The sequence below is a fragment of the Vipera berus genome (genome assembly GCF_964194415.1).
Source record: "Vipera berus genome assembly, chromosome: 2".
Taxonomy (NCBI): Eukaryota; Metazoa; Chordata; class Lepidosauria; order Squamata; family Viperidae; genus Vipera; species Vipera berus.
Window position 1 is genome coordinate 236,191,375 of NC_138203.1, and position 15,938 is coordinate 236,207,312.

Below are 15,938 nucleotides of genomic sequence, written 5' to 3' on the forward strand. Positions count from 1 at the left end.
TAGCGCCCCTGTGCTTTAGGAGGGGGAACCAAAGGCGGAGCCGTTTCTCTCTCCCCCCCCCCGCTTTTGCCGCTCCCCCCCCCCAACCAGTATCCCGCTTCTCCTTCCTCGGAAGCTTTGCAGATGGGACACACACACACACACAAGCCCAGCGGCCAGACTGCGCTGCCTCCCCAAGGGCTCCTAATGGCTTGCTGCCCCGCGTGACACCGCTGGCTGACGCTAGCTCGTCTCTCTCTCTCTCTTCTTTCCTCCCTCCCTCTTTCCCTTTTCCTTCTGGCTCACCCCCCCCTCCCCCGCCCGGTCACCCTTCCCTCCCTCCTCCCCCTCCGCCTCCTCCGAGGCCGCCGCCAGTCAGCATCTCTCCTACCGTTTTTGCGGCTTTTCCGTCGCCCCCGCCGCCGCTCCCCCTTCCCCGCAGAGCCGGCCGCATCCAGCGCCTTCTTCCTCTGGAGGGAAGCACCGAAGCCTCGGCGGCGCGCAAGTCCTCGGTAAAATTTTTTTGTTGACTGGAGTATAAGCCGAAGTGGAGTTTTTCAGCCCAAAAAGTGGGCTGAAAAATTCGGCTTATACTCAAGTATATACGGTATGTTCCAAATTCTCCTGAGAGAGTTTGGCACTATGAACTGGTGTGTTTTCTTCCATCCCCATTGTATCCCCTCAGTGTTGCCCAGAGGAGCTTTCCCATGATGTTCTGAGCTTTGGGGGTTGCAGATTGTGTAGAACCCTTTCAACTATTCAGTTGGAAGCAAAATTGATCAAATTTGCATTAACTTAGACTGTATAGTTCCAACAGTTCAGTCTGTAGAAGTATACAAGGCCGTGCTGGTCAGATTGCTTTGAGTAAGCTTCAGGTTTTAAGGCTCTACAATGCAGACATGATACTTGGGTGACTTCAGCCAATTCTATGTTTGCTTGTCCTTCATGATAGATTTCATTTCATAGGAAGAGGGTGCTCATGAGATTAGATCCAAGAGTATAAATTGTTCATTAAAGTAGTGGCTGTAGTGGGCTACTCCTATGGTGGTGGTGGTGGGGAACAACTATTAGACTTAGCAAAAGTAATCATTACAGGCCGGAGACTAGCATCTCGTTGGGTAGATGACTGATCCAGGGATTTTCGGATGAAAGAGATTTTCTAAGTTCATTTCAGTTGCAGTTTAGACTTGTTTTTTTCACTGAAATTGCCTTAGTTACCTTGTTGGATTATCTTTGCTGAGGGGTGGGTGGTTGGGGAGAAAAAGAGAGAGGGACAAAGAGAGGGACAAAGGGAATGCAAACTTGTTGATTCTCCTGGATCTGTTAACCACTTTTGAAACCATTGGCCATGGTATTTCATAGATGTTCTCTTTGCTAGGTATGAGTCCCACTTTAAATTGGCACTGAAATGTTCTCTCTGTATCAAGATGGGGATTCTGCTTGACTATGGTATTTATACTATGAGACTGCACAAAATTCTGTTGTATTCGCCACATTGTTCAACACCTACATGAAACTGCTGAATAATATCATTTGGAAATTTAGAGTGAAATGGTCATCATTCTGCTGATACCATGTGGCACCAATCAGCTTTTGGTGAGGTAGTGAAATTTGCTGCTTCAGAGCTTGCCTACAGTAATGAACTAGATCAGGGATAACAACTCAGTCCAAAGACAGAAATGCTGTTGAGTTTTCTGCTCTATAGTGTTTGGTTATACTTCCCCAGAGGATCAAGTTCATAACTTGGGGTTGTATCTGGAATTATCTGTTATTAGAAGAAAAGAAGCAGAATTGGCTTCTGACAGCTTAGGCTAGTACCCCAGCTGTGACTTGAATATGGATAAACATATTCTAGTAACTTCTTGCTTAGATTACTGCACAGTGTTAATCATGGTGCTGCCCTTGCAGATGGTTTAAAAACTTCAATTAGTATAAAATGCTGCTTCATGTGTACAGACTATACATGTGCAATATAAGTTAAGTTCAATTTTATTTAATTTAATCTATCAAGTTTTCTGTCTATAGATGAGAAAAAATAAAAAAAAATTGCTCTGAAGTAACTAAACCTGACATCCATCTTGCCAAACTAAAGCAAAGTACTTGCTTCATTAAAGATATACTCTGAAAACTTCTAAAAAGGAACTGTCTTGACCTTCTTCCTCCCAGCCAAACTATTTAAACTTCTCTGTCTCTTGCTCTTCTGGCATGCAGCCCGTTCCTTCTGGGAATCCGGACTACATTATACCACAATTCTTAACTTACATAATTTTATATATGTTTACTTGGAACCCCACTAAATTAATAATGTGTATTTCTAAGTAAATGTAAATAGGACTATAAAACACACACACACACACACACATACACACACAGACACACACACACACACCAATTGACAGGTCTGGACTTTACCAATAACCACCAAGCAATTCCATCAACAGACACATCAACCTACAACCAGCTTACAAACCCAAGAATTAAAATCAATTGCACAACCAACCAGTGACGGAACTGACCCTCAACAACCCACGCAACCCCCCCTTCCCCCCAGCAAGCACTTCATCTCCTAATGGTCCTCACCTGACATAACCTCCCCGTCACAAGACTCTCACCCAACGTAACCCAGACCTGACCCCTCACAAAACCCTTGGAAACCAGCCCACAAGCTCAGAACGAACTTCCACTTCAACACCTGTGTTGACCATCGCATGGGAGAAATTGCATGGGAAAGCACAAATATATATCTCACAGAGAGAATCTCTGATGCTACTTAAATTGGAGTGGAATACCTCCAATATCGTTACTAAAATGAGAGAAGAGAAAGCAGACTCATAGAATATCAGCAGTGTTCATCGCCTGCTTTTCAGAAGCGAATGAATTTATTTTATTTATTTTATTAAATTTATATACCGCCCTATTCCCGTAGGACTCAGGGCGGTTTACAGGGAGGGTTAAAAACAGACATACAAAAATTAAAATCAGATTAAAATTAATTAAATCAAGTCCCAAAATTTAAACTAAAACCCAATAAAATTAAAACCCCTCAGCCTGGGCCAGACAGCTCGAAGAGCCAAGTTTTCAGGTCCCGGCGAAATGAGCGAAGGTTGGGGGCAGTCCTAAGTTCCATGGGGAGTTGGTTCCATAGGGCCGGCGCGCCCACAGAGAACACTGTTCCCCTGGGAATAACCCGCCGGCATTCCTTAACAGCAGTATCCTGAGAAGGCCCTCCCTGTGGGAGCGCACAGGACGAAGGGAGCTTGATGCTGGCAGCAGGTGTTCCCTCAGATAACCCGGACCCAAGCCATTTAGGGCTTTATAGGTCATCACCAGCACCTTTCAAAGCCCTTTCATCATCCATTTCTCATCTCCTTTTGTGATTTCTGTGATATTTACTTTTGTGGCAGAAGAAAAAGATTTCATGTCACTTAAAATGCATGAAGGTGGGGCCTTGGGGCAAAGGTTGGCAAGCATTAAACCTCCCTTTAATTTGCTGCTTAAAGCTAAGTAGCTGGTGATGCCTCTCCCAAGTAAAGTGCAGAACATCCCTAACCAGATAGATTATTTTGGCTCATAGATTATTTTGGCTCATAATTCTGTGACTTGTAAGACTGTTACTGTTTGTACATCCATTCCTTCATCCCAGAGGAGTTTTCGCAGGTGGTTATATAACTTAACAATCTGATGTCAAGTGCAAGAAGTCAGGAACCAGGATGTAGTTCAAAAGTACTACAAGTTTATTTCATGCTACCTATACACAAGAATCTGAACTACTAAAATGGTCATGGCAAATTGGCGCCAGATAAGAATCAACGGACTTCATGGGGGGCTGGACTTAGGTCTCTTACGGGGGTGTACAGGCTCCAAACTGATAAAGCATTTAATTCTGACATGGGCTCAGCCTGGTCATCTCCTACATCTGTCGCCCTTTCATCACCTCCTAAAACCTTTTGCCCGAGGCAGTCCTCACAGTTTGCCTGCATGATTCTTATATCCCAGTTCAGCTTCATAAAATCCAACATGAAATGAAAACATAACTCATAAACTTTTTAGTTAGAATTCAGCTACATTTCTATATAACATCATCCTTTTTCTTCCTTTGTGGTATAGGTGTTTTACATGGAAAACATCTCTGAAACTTTATGGCAACCTGTGGTGTCCATACTCTCTGAAACTATAATTTCCACAAGAGTCAGTCTGTTCTGCAAATAGTAAAGATTTATGACTTTAGGTAGGAAATAACTGGCACAGAGTGCTGTTAATATGTATTGTCAGTTCATTCAAAATATCTGTGATTGCCTAACCCAATTTCATAATGTTTGTTATGATGAATATTTCAGGTTATGCACTCTCTGGAGGTACCACACATATTTCTAGCATCGCAAGAATGGGTATTTTAGTTTCAGCTTTAGCTGTACGTTAAAACCAAACATATTATTTAAGCTATGCTGAATGTTTTACAATTCATTTTCCTTTTTGCATCCTCCCTTACTTAAGAGTCATTCTGAAACGAACAGATTATTGGGAAAAAAGTCTTCCAAGCTGCAAATAAAACTTCACCTCCCCATGCAAATTTCCGATCTATAATGTAAGTCATGCTGTAAGTTGATCAACAGCTCTTTCAGTCTCACACTCTTAATATCCCACATTTCAAGTCTTGCTTTAGTTCTTCGTTATTATGAAGAAGAAATTTTAAATATGATAATCTTTTCTTTTTATTTATTTATTTAATTATATCTTGACTTCATTATTTTTTAAAGGCAGCGAATATATTTAATACTCGTTCCACCTCCTATTTCTTCACAACACACCTTTGAGATGGATTGGTCTGAAAGAGAGCAGCTACCTTCCCTACTGAGTTTTCTTAGGTGAAGTTGACAGAGCATCATAAATCTATCCTTCCTTCCTTCCTTCCTTCCTTCCTTCCTTCCTTCCTTCCTTCCTTCCTTCCTTCCTTTTTTCCTTCCTTCCCTCCCTCCCTCCCTCTTAAAAGCTTTAAGTTCCATAATAAAAATTAATACAAAGACAAGAAGTAAAAAAAGAAAAAATACAAGGAAAAGAATAAAAGGTGCAAGAAAGCAAAAGAAAGAAGAAAGAAAAATGGAGAAAATAAAAACCTAAAAAAAGACATTTCCCACCCTCATCACAGCAGTATAAGCAATTTCACTATTTCTTCACCTCCTCTTAGTTAACAAATATAAAACTCTTCATTCTGTAAACCATCTTTTAACTATAGCTTAAAGAACATCATTTCCAATCCACGTGTGTCAGCAAAAAGTCCAGAACCCCCAAACAGTCACATTCAGTAACTGATAAAAAACTCATCATTCTGTATCTCAATCCTTAACTGTAAGTAAATCCAACACGTAACATCTTTTCCAGTCCACATATCAGCAATTCTAGCAATTCTTAACTATAAGTAAGTCCAATAAAGATTTGCCACCACACCATACTTCCTGAAGACTTTTCATTTAATTATACCAAGCCTTAAATAGTCCATTTGATTTAAATTAAATACTGGTGGGATTGAAAAGTTCATTTGCATAAGAAGAATTTGCCAGTGTAAGTCTAAATGGTTTTAGAAAGCCCCATTGCATCTTATATTCAACAAAGAAGTAATCAAATTGCTTGCTGTAAAGCAGAAATGGGATGCCAGATGTTGGTGAATTAGAACTTCCAGCATCTCTTGTTATTATTGGCTATGCTGGCTGGAGGTTCTGATGCTTTATTGGAATTAATTGCTAGCAGTAGTCTTGATGAAATGTGACATGCATGGCAAAAGGAAAAATATAGTTGCATGGGTTTGTAACATAATCGTTTTGTTTTCTGTTCTTCAGAGTCCTTTGTTTTTTGCCCAACAGAAAAGAAGACAATTGACTACTTGAATTTTTTTAGATTGTTTGCTTCTTTACTATGGCAGCTGGCCACAAAAATGACATGTCTGAACCATCAAGGAATAGATCACCTAATCAAAGATTGACTGTTCTGGGAAACAATAACGGTTTACCCTATCATAGTGTCATATTCCTTTTGCAGTGCTTCAGGCTGTGGGTTCGTGTGCCTAACTATAACCAGAGACCTCTATTTGCACCATCTTCTTTTTAATATTGATTTTTTAAAAAGATCTTTTAGTTGTTGGAGGCTAGTATGTTGCAAACCTAGTGCCAATTTCCAGCATCATGTCTATTACCAAGAATGCTAGGTACTCCTAATGAGTTTCTTTAAGGTTCCCCCCCAAAAAAATAAATAAATAAAAATGGTGGTAGGTATGTCCTTCTATAGATTTCTCCAGGATAACTCCTATTCCTCCTGCTCACATGTGAGTTGTGATGGTGTTATGTCTTGGGTAAAAGGTAAAGGTTCCCCTGCACATACGTGGTAGTTGTTTCCGACTCTAGGGGCCGGTGCTCATCTCCGTTTCAAAGCCGAAGAGCCAGCGCTTGTCCGAAGACGTCTCCATGGTCATGTGGCCGGCTTGACTAGACGCCAAAGGCGCACGGAACGCTGTTACCTTCCCACCGTAGTGGTCCCTATTTTTCTACTTGCATTTTTACGTGCTTTCGAACTGCTAGCTTGGCAGAAGCTGGGATGAGTAACAGGCGCTCACTCTGTTACGCGGCACTCGGAATTCGACCCGCCAAACTGCCGACCTTCTGATCGACAAGCTCAGCGTCCTAACCCACTGACCCACCGTGTCCCTATTTTATGTACTGCCAAAAGAAAGGTAGAGGAATAGAAGGAGAGTCCCCAATAGCATACAGGCATAGAGCCTGGTTACCTGAGGGACACTGCCTATCTCAGTTGTTTTTGCCTGCCTGGTCTGTTCAAGCAGAGTAGGTGCATTCCAGATCCCTTCAGTTAAATACTGCCATCTTGTGGGACTGAGGAAGCATGCCTTCTTTCAGAGGCCCCCCACTCTCTGAAATAGCTTTCTTCCCAGAGATGTGGGTACCTCTCTCCCCCCCTCCCATATTCCTGAAAGCCCTTAAGTCCTGGTTGACCTGAGGTTAACGTGGTTGTTATGTATTTATTGGTAGGATCCCTGTCATATTTATGTGCTGTTTATTGTTCTTGTTGTATTTAGCCCAGGCTGTCTGTTTATGTGAGTTTAACTGTCTTCATTATTTTAATGGGGTTGGGTTTTGTTTTGTTTTTTTTGGATTTTATAAATTGTCCAGAGTTTTCTGGAGTGGGTATCCACAACAAATCTAATAAATAAATAAGCTAACATTAATTGGAACCCCCTCCCCCCAATTCTATCATTGATCCTTGTGAATAATTTAGGAAACATTCAATGATTTTATATGCCAAATGAGTAATAAGGGATTGTTTAAACAAGAAAATAGAAAAAAATCCAAATGTAAAGTCTCTATTCTGCAGATGGAGGAGGTAGTGTGCAACTCCTATCATCAGAGGATTCTCATCCTGCTGCGTGTTTTGGTCCAGCAATTCAACTTGATAAGTGTCACAGAGATGCACTGAAGCATTTCAGACTATTTATCTTCCTTACTCTTTTCTGAGATAAGGATTGCACTGACTAGAAATAATTCCTTGTGGACCCAGCCTCTGTTTTCCTGCCTGCAACCTGGTACAATGCAGTACGTTGGGACTGACACATCTTTCTTGTGCTTTCTGCCTCTCCATCCTTTTCATTCCTTCTTGCTTGCCTGGTCACATTTGCCTGCTGCTCACTTTCTGTTTTGTCTTTCCACTTTAGGCAAAGGAACTGCAGTGGAAAGACGAAGAGCTGAAGCGGAGAGACACCTTCTATAAGGAACAATTGGCCAAGATTGAGAAGAAGGTGAGGCAACATGATCTTTCATCTGCAGTGGCTTTATGTTAGTAGGATCAGAGTAGATAAGAAGAAAAGAGAAAGAAGAACCATTATGCTGAAACTTGGCATTCTTAGCCCCTCAAGCATACCTTTTGTGGCTCTCCCCCTTCTCACACACTGTTAATTTGCTTTGAAAGCAGATTAAATCTTTAAAACAGTGCACATATGAAAAGGAACTGGTTCTTAACTGGATTGTGTTGTGTTTTTTTATCTTTCAAAGTGTTCCCCTTCGCCCCAATTAATGAAGCTTTGATTTAAAGCAGAGTTATAGTTTTTTTAAATGTCCTTCGTTAAAATCTGTGGCTCAGACAAACAAACAGAAACCCAATGAAAGTAACCTCATCTTATTCTATACAGATGCTGTACATTAAAGTCACTAATTTATCTATGGAGAAGTCAATAGAACAAAATGTGTTGCATCAAAGTAAACGTTGGTGTGTTGCGCTACTTAAACTTTTGAAATGAGTACAATTTTAAAAGGTGCCACCCAGCATCCTTTCAGTGTAAAAATGAGCTTTGGAAATCTAGTTTGTGTATTTCTTCCTGTTGTATTTTTAATACAATGAGTTCTTAACATGGGAATAATCAAGAATTCACCAGACCATAATGGCATCTTCCTGAGAGTTCTTATAGAAATCATATGTGAAGTTGCTAACTTTCTAGTAAAGATATGTAACTTTCAAAATTCAAAATAAGTTTGATGCCAGAGGACTAGGAAGTAGCCAATGTAACACCTTTTTTTTCTTAAAAAAGAGAGAGAGAGATCTGGGTCATTTGGTTTAATATCTGTTCCAGGTAACATGTTGGAACAGCAATCAGAATAAAAACACATGGCACACTGAGTAACAAGCCTTGCTGTAAGAAAGTGAGCATGGATTCCATAAAGATAAATTATATTTCACCTATCTTTTAGATTTTTTTGCAAGTGTCTGGAGGCACATTGATAGAAGTGACTTTGCTAACCTTGCATGTTTTTTTCAAAAAGGTTTTTCCATCAAAGGTTCCCGAGTAAATTTAGTAGCAAAGACATGTCATCTAATAAGTTGCTAACCTGTTCAAAGGCAGGAAAAAAAAGTAGGAGTGAAAGAGATTTTTTTTTCAAATAATGGAAGTAAGAAGTGGTTCCTTGAGAATTTGTTTTGCGACTGATGCTTTTTCATAAATGAACTTTACTTTGACCCAAATAGGGAGCTGGCCAAGTTTGTAGATGATATTGAAATGTTTAGAGTGGAAAAAAAATAATGGTCAAACAAATGGCAAAAAAATTAAGCAATTATAAAAAGATGCACATTGGGATTAAAAAACCCCTAACTTCACATTAATGAATCTAATCTGTCTGTAACTAACCAGAAAAAAGAACTTGAACCATAGTTCATATTATAATGAAAATGTCAACTCTATGTATGGCAGGTGTAAAATGGGAAATTTCAAGGTTGAAAGCTAAAAATGCTATTGTAACAATGTCTATATATAGTCTATGGCTATTGGAACTATTGTGTACAATTCTGGGTGTCACAGTTGACATAGGATGCAGTGGAACTGGGAAGCATTCAGAAGTGGGAATCCAAATAATAAAATGACCAAATTCTTTCCCTATGAGAAAAAGCTAAAATGAAACTTAGAGGAAAAAGGCACTAACTGTAGGGTGATACGATTAAGATGTACAAAATCACGTATAACATGGAGAAAGTTGCAAGGGAGATTATTTTCTCTACTCAGAATGCTAGAACCAGAGCATGATGGAATGTGCGGCTGGAGAAGAAGTGGGTGGAGGGAATGGTGACAGTAGCACTGCGTTTTTCCATGGAGGAGTCAGCATATTCTACAGAAAGGCTCAAAACAAGAAACTGTACAATTCTCAATGGGGGTGGGGAGGAAGGAAAAGGTTCAAGGTAGTCACACCAGAGTATATCTATTAGGTTAGAAGGTCTAAAGTGTCTAAGATCTTTAGTCTGGAGAGATTCTGTATATTAGGTGTAAGCAAATAAAAAAACTGGATTCTTTTGCATCTTACTGTGCCTAGACTTGACACAAAGTTATCTAATGTAGCTGATTCACAAGAGCTTTAAAACAGACAATAGAAACACTTCTTTACACAATGCACAATTAACTTCTGCAATTCATTGCTGCAAGACTTGATGGCTACTATTCGGAAAGCTTTAAAAGAAGATTGATTAAATCAAGGGTGTAGCTTTCATGGTCTATCGGTTGTGAAGATTCCATGTTATTTTGCTGTTGGGAGTAGCATCTATTCAAATACAGGTTGCAGAAGAGTGGTGTGTCTCTTGGCCTTCCTTGGCTTAGAGACACTTAAGAATGTTTGGGTCGGCCATTGTAAAAAACTAAATGCTGGATTTAGGTGGTCTTGTCATGATCCATTAGGGCAGATCTTATGTTCCTTAGCAAATAATTCCTTCGATTTCATGCCTAGAAGACCCAACGTTTTTAGAAGTATTTATTGAATATTCTGCCTTTATCTGTATACCACTAAAACTTTCATGTCTTGTCTATTTGTAACCCTCCATTGGGTGAAGTGCTGTATCATAGGGCAATAATTTTTGAGTCAAGGTACTTCACATGAGCTAACTTTAAATAATGCATCCAAAATCTGGGACCCATTATTTCCCTGTGATAGAAATTTCAAGTATCTTCAGACCAGTTGTATTGGCAAAGTTGTGGCCACTGCAGTGTTATCTTGCTGCCATGGTCAGCTACAGTCATGTGATTATGATTTGTGACACTTCTTGCCAGTTTCCTACAAGCAAAGTCTATGGGGAAGCTGATATGAATTTGGATGTTGCTCCATTCCCACTTTTTTCACCACGTGTGACCATTCTGTTTAGGTAAAGAAGCTATCTCTAAAATGATGGCCCATCAGGTTATAGGTTGTCTAGTTTTTTTTAAAAAAAATGTGTGAAGAATAATTTCTAGAGCTTGAAAACAAGAGACTTGTTGACAGGATTCATGCATCAGACTCCTGTTAATGTAGTTGCATTTATATTTTCTGTGTTTCTTTTGGGCAAAAAGGAATAACTAAACCACTGAATTTTTAAAAATTTAAATCTGAAGTATATGAGAGCACTGCTGTGTTATGTGTCATGGGACATCTTTGACACCACTTCCATTTTGCAGTTATGCATCCAATTTAAAAAGAGTAAACAGCAGCACAGTGTAGGAGAGGGCCACAGGAGCATTGCAGACTTCCATTATCCATGATGCTTGTTCTGAAGATTGGGCACGCATGTTTTAAACTAGCAGTGCGTGACTTTGGCTCAAAGCAACGTATACCATTCCTTCCAACATCTTTAGAATGTCACCAGAGATCCTGCAAATTGCTGCAAAACTATAATTTCTAACGTGACAGAAGGAAACAATTAATTAACTACTTAGTAATAATATTAATAGTATTTACGTAAATTTTATGTTGCCGTCAGCCCCCCCTTTTTGTCATTCCAGCCTAGACTATATTTTGGAGTATAGGCTTTGGCCCCTCAGAGTGGAACAAAGTAGAACAAAGACTTAAATGACAATTATCCCCAAGAGTAATATAAACTGCATATTAGTTTTGACTACCATCATATTAGGAAAAAGACCACAGTTCAGTACTAGAATACATGTTTTGCATTACAAGATTTTCCAGGCTCAGTCTCCTGCAATTGCATTTAGAAGGAGCTCAGACAATTGGGAAAGAGAAGTATGAGATTTTTTTTTAAAAAAACAAACCAATTTACTATCTGATATTGCTGGGGTTTATGTACTAAACAGATATTTTGCAATGAAAATTTCAGTCAATCTACCGCACATTGTAGTGATCACAGTTCATAAGTGAATTCAGAGTTTTATCCTATTTGAAGTGAATTCGGGATTTCAGGATTTTATTTTATTCAAAAAATCTATTTTTGTGAATAAAATTTGGCATCATACTATGCTCTTTTTTGCATGCTTCTCTCCAGATTTGTTTTTTATAGAGTAGATAGGAGAGAGAATATGTATACCAGTTACTTATTGGCTATTGAAGAAATGTGTCAAAGTTGCCATGTTCTCATCACAATCCTTTTCGTTTATTTTAAAGAAGCTTGATTTCCTGTTCTCACTTCATATTTTTTTTACTTATAAGCTGACTGAAAGCTGTAAACCCATAAATGCTGTTTTAGGAGGAAATCCCATTGAATGTAGACTATTTCTGAAGAATTTTGCATGGAATTAAGGCTGTAAGATTTTAAAACAGGACAAATTAAGAAGCTTGACCATGGTGTTATAATTAAAAGCTATTAGCCCGACTGCATGTCATTGGTAATTATTTTATTTCCTTCTTCCAAATTCTGTGCACAATAACAAGTTTGTATTTGGGGTGGAGGGTATTTTCACACCATATTGTAGTGGATTATTTCTTGACCCTTCAAACACCAGCATTTCACTGGCAATAAAATAGAAGAATGCCTCCAACTGCTGTAGAATAAGCCTGGATTGGAGCTGGTGATGGAGAGGGCTGGCAGAGGAGAGAAATGTACTTGAAGGAGTGTAATAAAGCTTAATTGTATTAGTTCTGAAAAAGATTTTTGATCTTCAAGGATAATTTTATTCCTGTAATAGTTGGAAAGAGAAAATGCAGCACCGAACAATCTTTTATATTAGCTGCTGCTTTTTATATTATTTTGCTTTCATTTGTTGAATGCACATACAGTAGATCTTGACAAAAAAATTCTGCTTCTATAGATATTGCTTTAGAATTTTTAATCCATATATATATATATATATAAAACACAACAACCCACCGAGCCCGAAAAACAGGAACAGACAACAAACAATCATACAATCAGCGGCCTGCTGATTTGAACGAGCAGCGCTGAGAATTCCCTGCCGACCTGCTGAGCTCCGTTATGGCGCCGAGCACTATTACAGCGCCGGGAAGCCCGGGACGCCTTGCCTGTCTTCCTTCCTCTGCTTGCTCGCCGTGGATACCCTCTGTTGTCGGAGGGGCAGCGGCGATGATCCCACCGGACGGAGATTCTTCTATTACCATCGGCTGGCTGGCACCGTTTTCTGCGGTGCGGAGCCTCCTTCTCCTCCCGGATGGTGGTTGCAGACTGTGGGCCTGGTCATCGGCCTCGGCGGACATGCTAGCGAACTTCTTGATTCAATATAGCTGCTGGGACTACCTCTTTCCTCCATTGGAAGATGGTTTGGACTGGCGGACGGGCATTGACTGACGGCGCTGATTGGCGGTGTGAGGATCGACAGAGGCCTGGCCTGCCTGTCCTTTACTTTCTTTGTTGACAGGCAGGCATTATGGCTGGCTCCGTACCTGATGGGAATTAAGATCTCCCTATTGATAGCCCAATGTGGACGGGACCGAACCGTGGTGGGAGGACGGTTTTGGACTGGTCAGCGTCCACCTCACTGGTGTGAGAGACCAGTTGGGGTGGGCCTGGCTCAGGATCCCCCTTTTCTCTCTCTGCTCCAGTTAGATGCCTCAGCCGGAGTGAGAGGACGGCTGAGGTTGTCTCTTGGATTTCCATCTCAGGTGAGAGCTGAGATGGCTTTGCAGATTGAGAGATACGCCCACTGGACTTTTTCTTTCTCCATCTATGTACCATCAACGAGCGATCCTCTGGATATACTTGCAACATTGGCCCTGAGAGACTATTCGAGCGCAATATGATCTATCGTTATTCCGAAGCGGACTTGTATGCCCTTAGGGCGGTTCCTGCCTCATGGGCGCGACCTGTCGCCTGTTTCCATACTCCCCTTAATGACTGGTCCAAGCTTTGGGACTCCGAGAGGTGGTTGGGCTTGGACAGGGGCCTCGAGTTAAGACGTGCTAAGAGGCCCCTGATAAGATTCTTAGCCGGTTATTTTAAGAGGTTAGGGAGGGGGAGGAAGGGGAGGGTGGGGAAGGAATCTGTAACCGGCACTCAGTCTGGACCTGTTAGAGGTCCCGACGGGACAGGGTCGGGGGAGGTGGCTGCTGGCGCTGGGAATGTGGGGGTGGGGCATCGAATCCCCACGGCGATAGGGTATGGCAGCAGGTATTTGCGCGGAGGGCCATATCAACATCTGGGATCGCGCCCCCGCTATCTCCGAGCGGTGGCGCGCTCCGACCCTCCGGTTAGCACCCTCTTACCCGGGGATGAGGGTGATCAGGTCCCTGAGCTCAGGTTGGTCTATTTTAACGCTAGATCCGTAGTTAACAAAGCTCCCCTCATCCGTGATCTGATCGAGGAGGAATGTGCGGATCTAGCGTGCATCACGGAGACTTGGCTGGGCTCGGAGGGAGGGGTGCCTCTCTCCGAGTTATGCCCGCCGGGTTTCCGGGTGCTGCACCAGCCACGGGCTCAGGGCAGGGGTGGTGGGGTGGCAGTGGTTATTCGGGAGACTTTGTGTCCCCGGGAGGCCACCATTGTCCAGATGGCCGGGAGTGAATCCCTCCTCTTGAGGTGTGGTCCTCGGGTTCAGTTGGGCTTGTTGCTTACATACCTGGCGCCCAGCTGTGTGGCAACAGCCCTGCCTGAGCTGCTCGACACCCTCTCAGGGTTGGCGGTGGAGTTTCCCAGGCTTATGGTCCTGGGTGACTTCAACCTGCCATCACTGGGAGGGTCGTCGGAGTTAGCTCGGGAGTTCATGGCCTCCATGACAGCCATGGGCCTGACCCAGGTTATTGAGGGCCCGACTCATGAGGGGGATCATACTCTCGACCTGGTGTTCCTGTCTGGACAGTGGTTGGATGATCTGGGAGGGGGCTCCCCGTCCATCACCCCTCTGTCATGGACAGATCATCACCTCCTGAGGCTGGTTTTCCGTCATGCCACCCCCCGCCGCTGGGCGGCGGAACCGACCAGGTGGTTCCGCCCCAGGCGCCTAATGGACCCGGACCGGTTCCAGAGAGCGCTTGGGCCTATACCTATCACCCTTACCCACAGCCCAGTCGATGCTCTGGTGGAGGCCTGGGAAACGGCTGCCGCCAGGGCACTCAACTGTGTTGTACCCATGCGACCTCTGACCCGTCGCAGATCCCGCTGGGCCCCATGGTTCTCTGTGGAGCTCCGGGAGATGAAGCGTCGGAGACGAGGTCTAGAGAGCGGTTGGAGGTCCAGCCGATCCGAATCCGACCGATTGCAGTTAAGAACCTTTATAAGGTCTTATCTTGGGGCGATAAGGACGGCGAAGTCTAACTACTTTGCCGCCCTTATCGCGTCCGCAGATAATCGCCCGGCCGCCCTGTTTAGGGTGACTCGCTCCCTCCTTAACCAGGAGGTGAGAGAGGATCCCTTGCAGGGACGAGCCGAGGAGTTTAGTCATCATCTGGCGGACAAAATCGCTCGGATCCGGACCGGCTTGGACTCTGACTGGGCAGAGTCTGAGGTGGAGGAATCAGGCGGTCTTGAGCACGTTATCTGGACTGAGTTCGACCCTGTTTCCCCTGATGATGTGGACAGGATCATGGGGAGACTGAGCACCACCACCTGTTTGTTGGATCCGTGCCCCTCCTGGCTAGCTTATGCGGCTCGGGAGGGAACACGAGGCTGGTTCCATGCAGTAATAACTGCTTCTTTGAAGGAGGGTGTCTTTCCTGCCGCCTTGAAGGAGGCGGTGGTGAGACCCCTTCTCAAGAAGCCTGCTTTGGACCCGGCTGTTTTAAACAACTATCGTCCAGTCTCCAACCTTCGCTTTCTGGCGAAGGTTGTTGAGAGTGTGGTGGCGCATCAGCTCCCTCTGTTCCTGGAGGAAACTGATTATCTGGACCCGTACCAATCGGGCTTCAGGCCCGGACACAGCACGGAGACGGCATTGGTCGTGCTGGTGAATGATCTCTGGAGGGCCAGGGACAGGGGTTGCTCCTCTGTCCTGGTCCTATTAGATCTCTCAGCGGCGTTCGATACCATCGACCATGGTATCTTGCTGCGGCGTCTCAGGGGGCTGGGAGTGGGAGGCACCGTTTTACGGTGGTTCTCCTCCTACCTCCAGGGCCGCTCGCAGTCGGTGTTGACAGGAGGGCAGAGATCCGCCCCGAGGTCTCTCATTTGTGGAGTTCCTCAGGGGTCGGTTCTCTCGCCCCTCCTGTTCAACATCTATATGAAGCCGCTGGGCGAGATCATTCGTGGTTTTGGGGTGGGGTATCACCAGTACG

At 43.1% G+C, this 15,938-nt stretch overlaps 1 protein-coding gene across 1 annotated transcript in view; it reads left to right on the plus strand.

The window, feature by feature from the left end:
• CHCHD6 (coiled-coil-helix-coiled-coil-helix domain containing 6) overlaps positions 1-15,938 on the plus strand; it is a 308,037-nt gene that overhangs the window by 110,204 nt on the left and 181,895 nt on the right. The window contains exon 5 of the mRNA XM_081317743.1: positions 7,694-7,777. Coding sequence (XP_081173869.1) covers positions 7,694-7,777 — 84 coding nt within the window. The remainder of the gene's footprint in view (positions 1-7,693; positions 7,778-15,938) is intronic.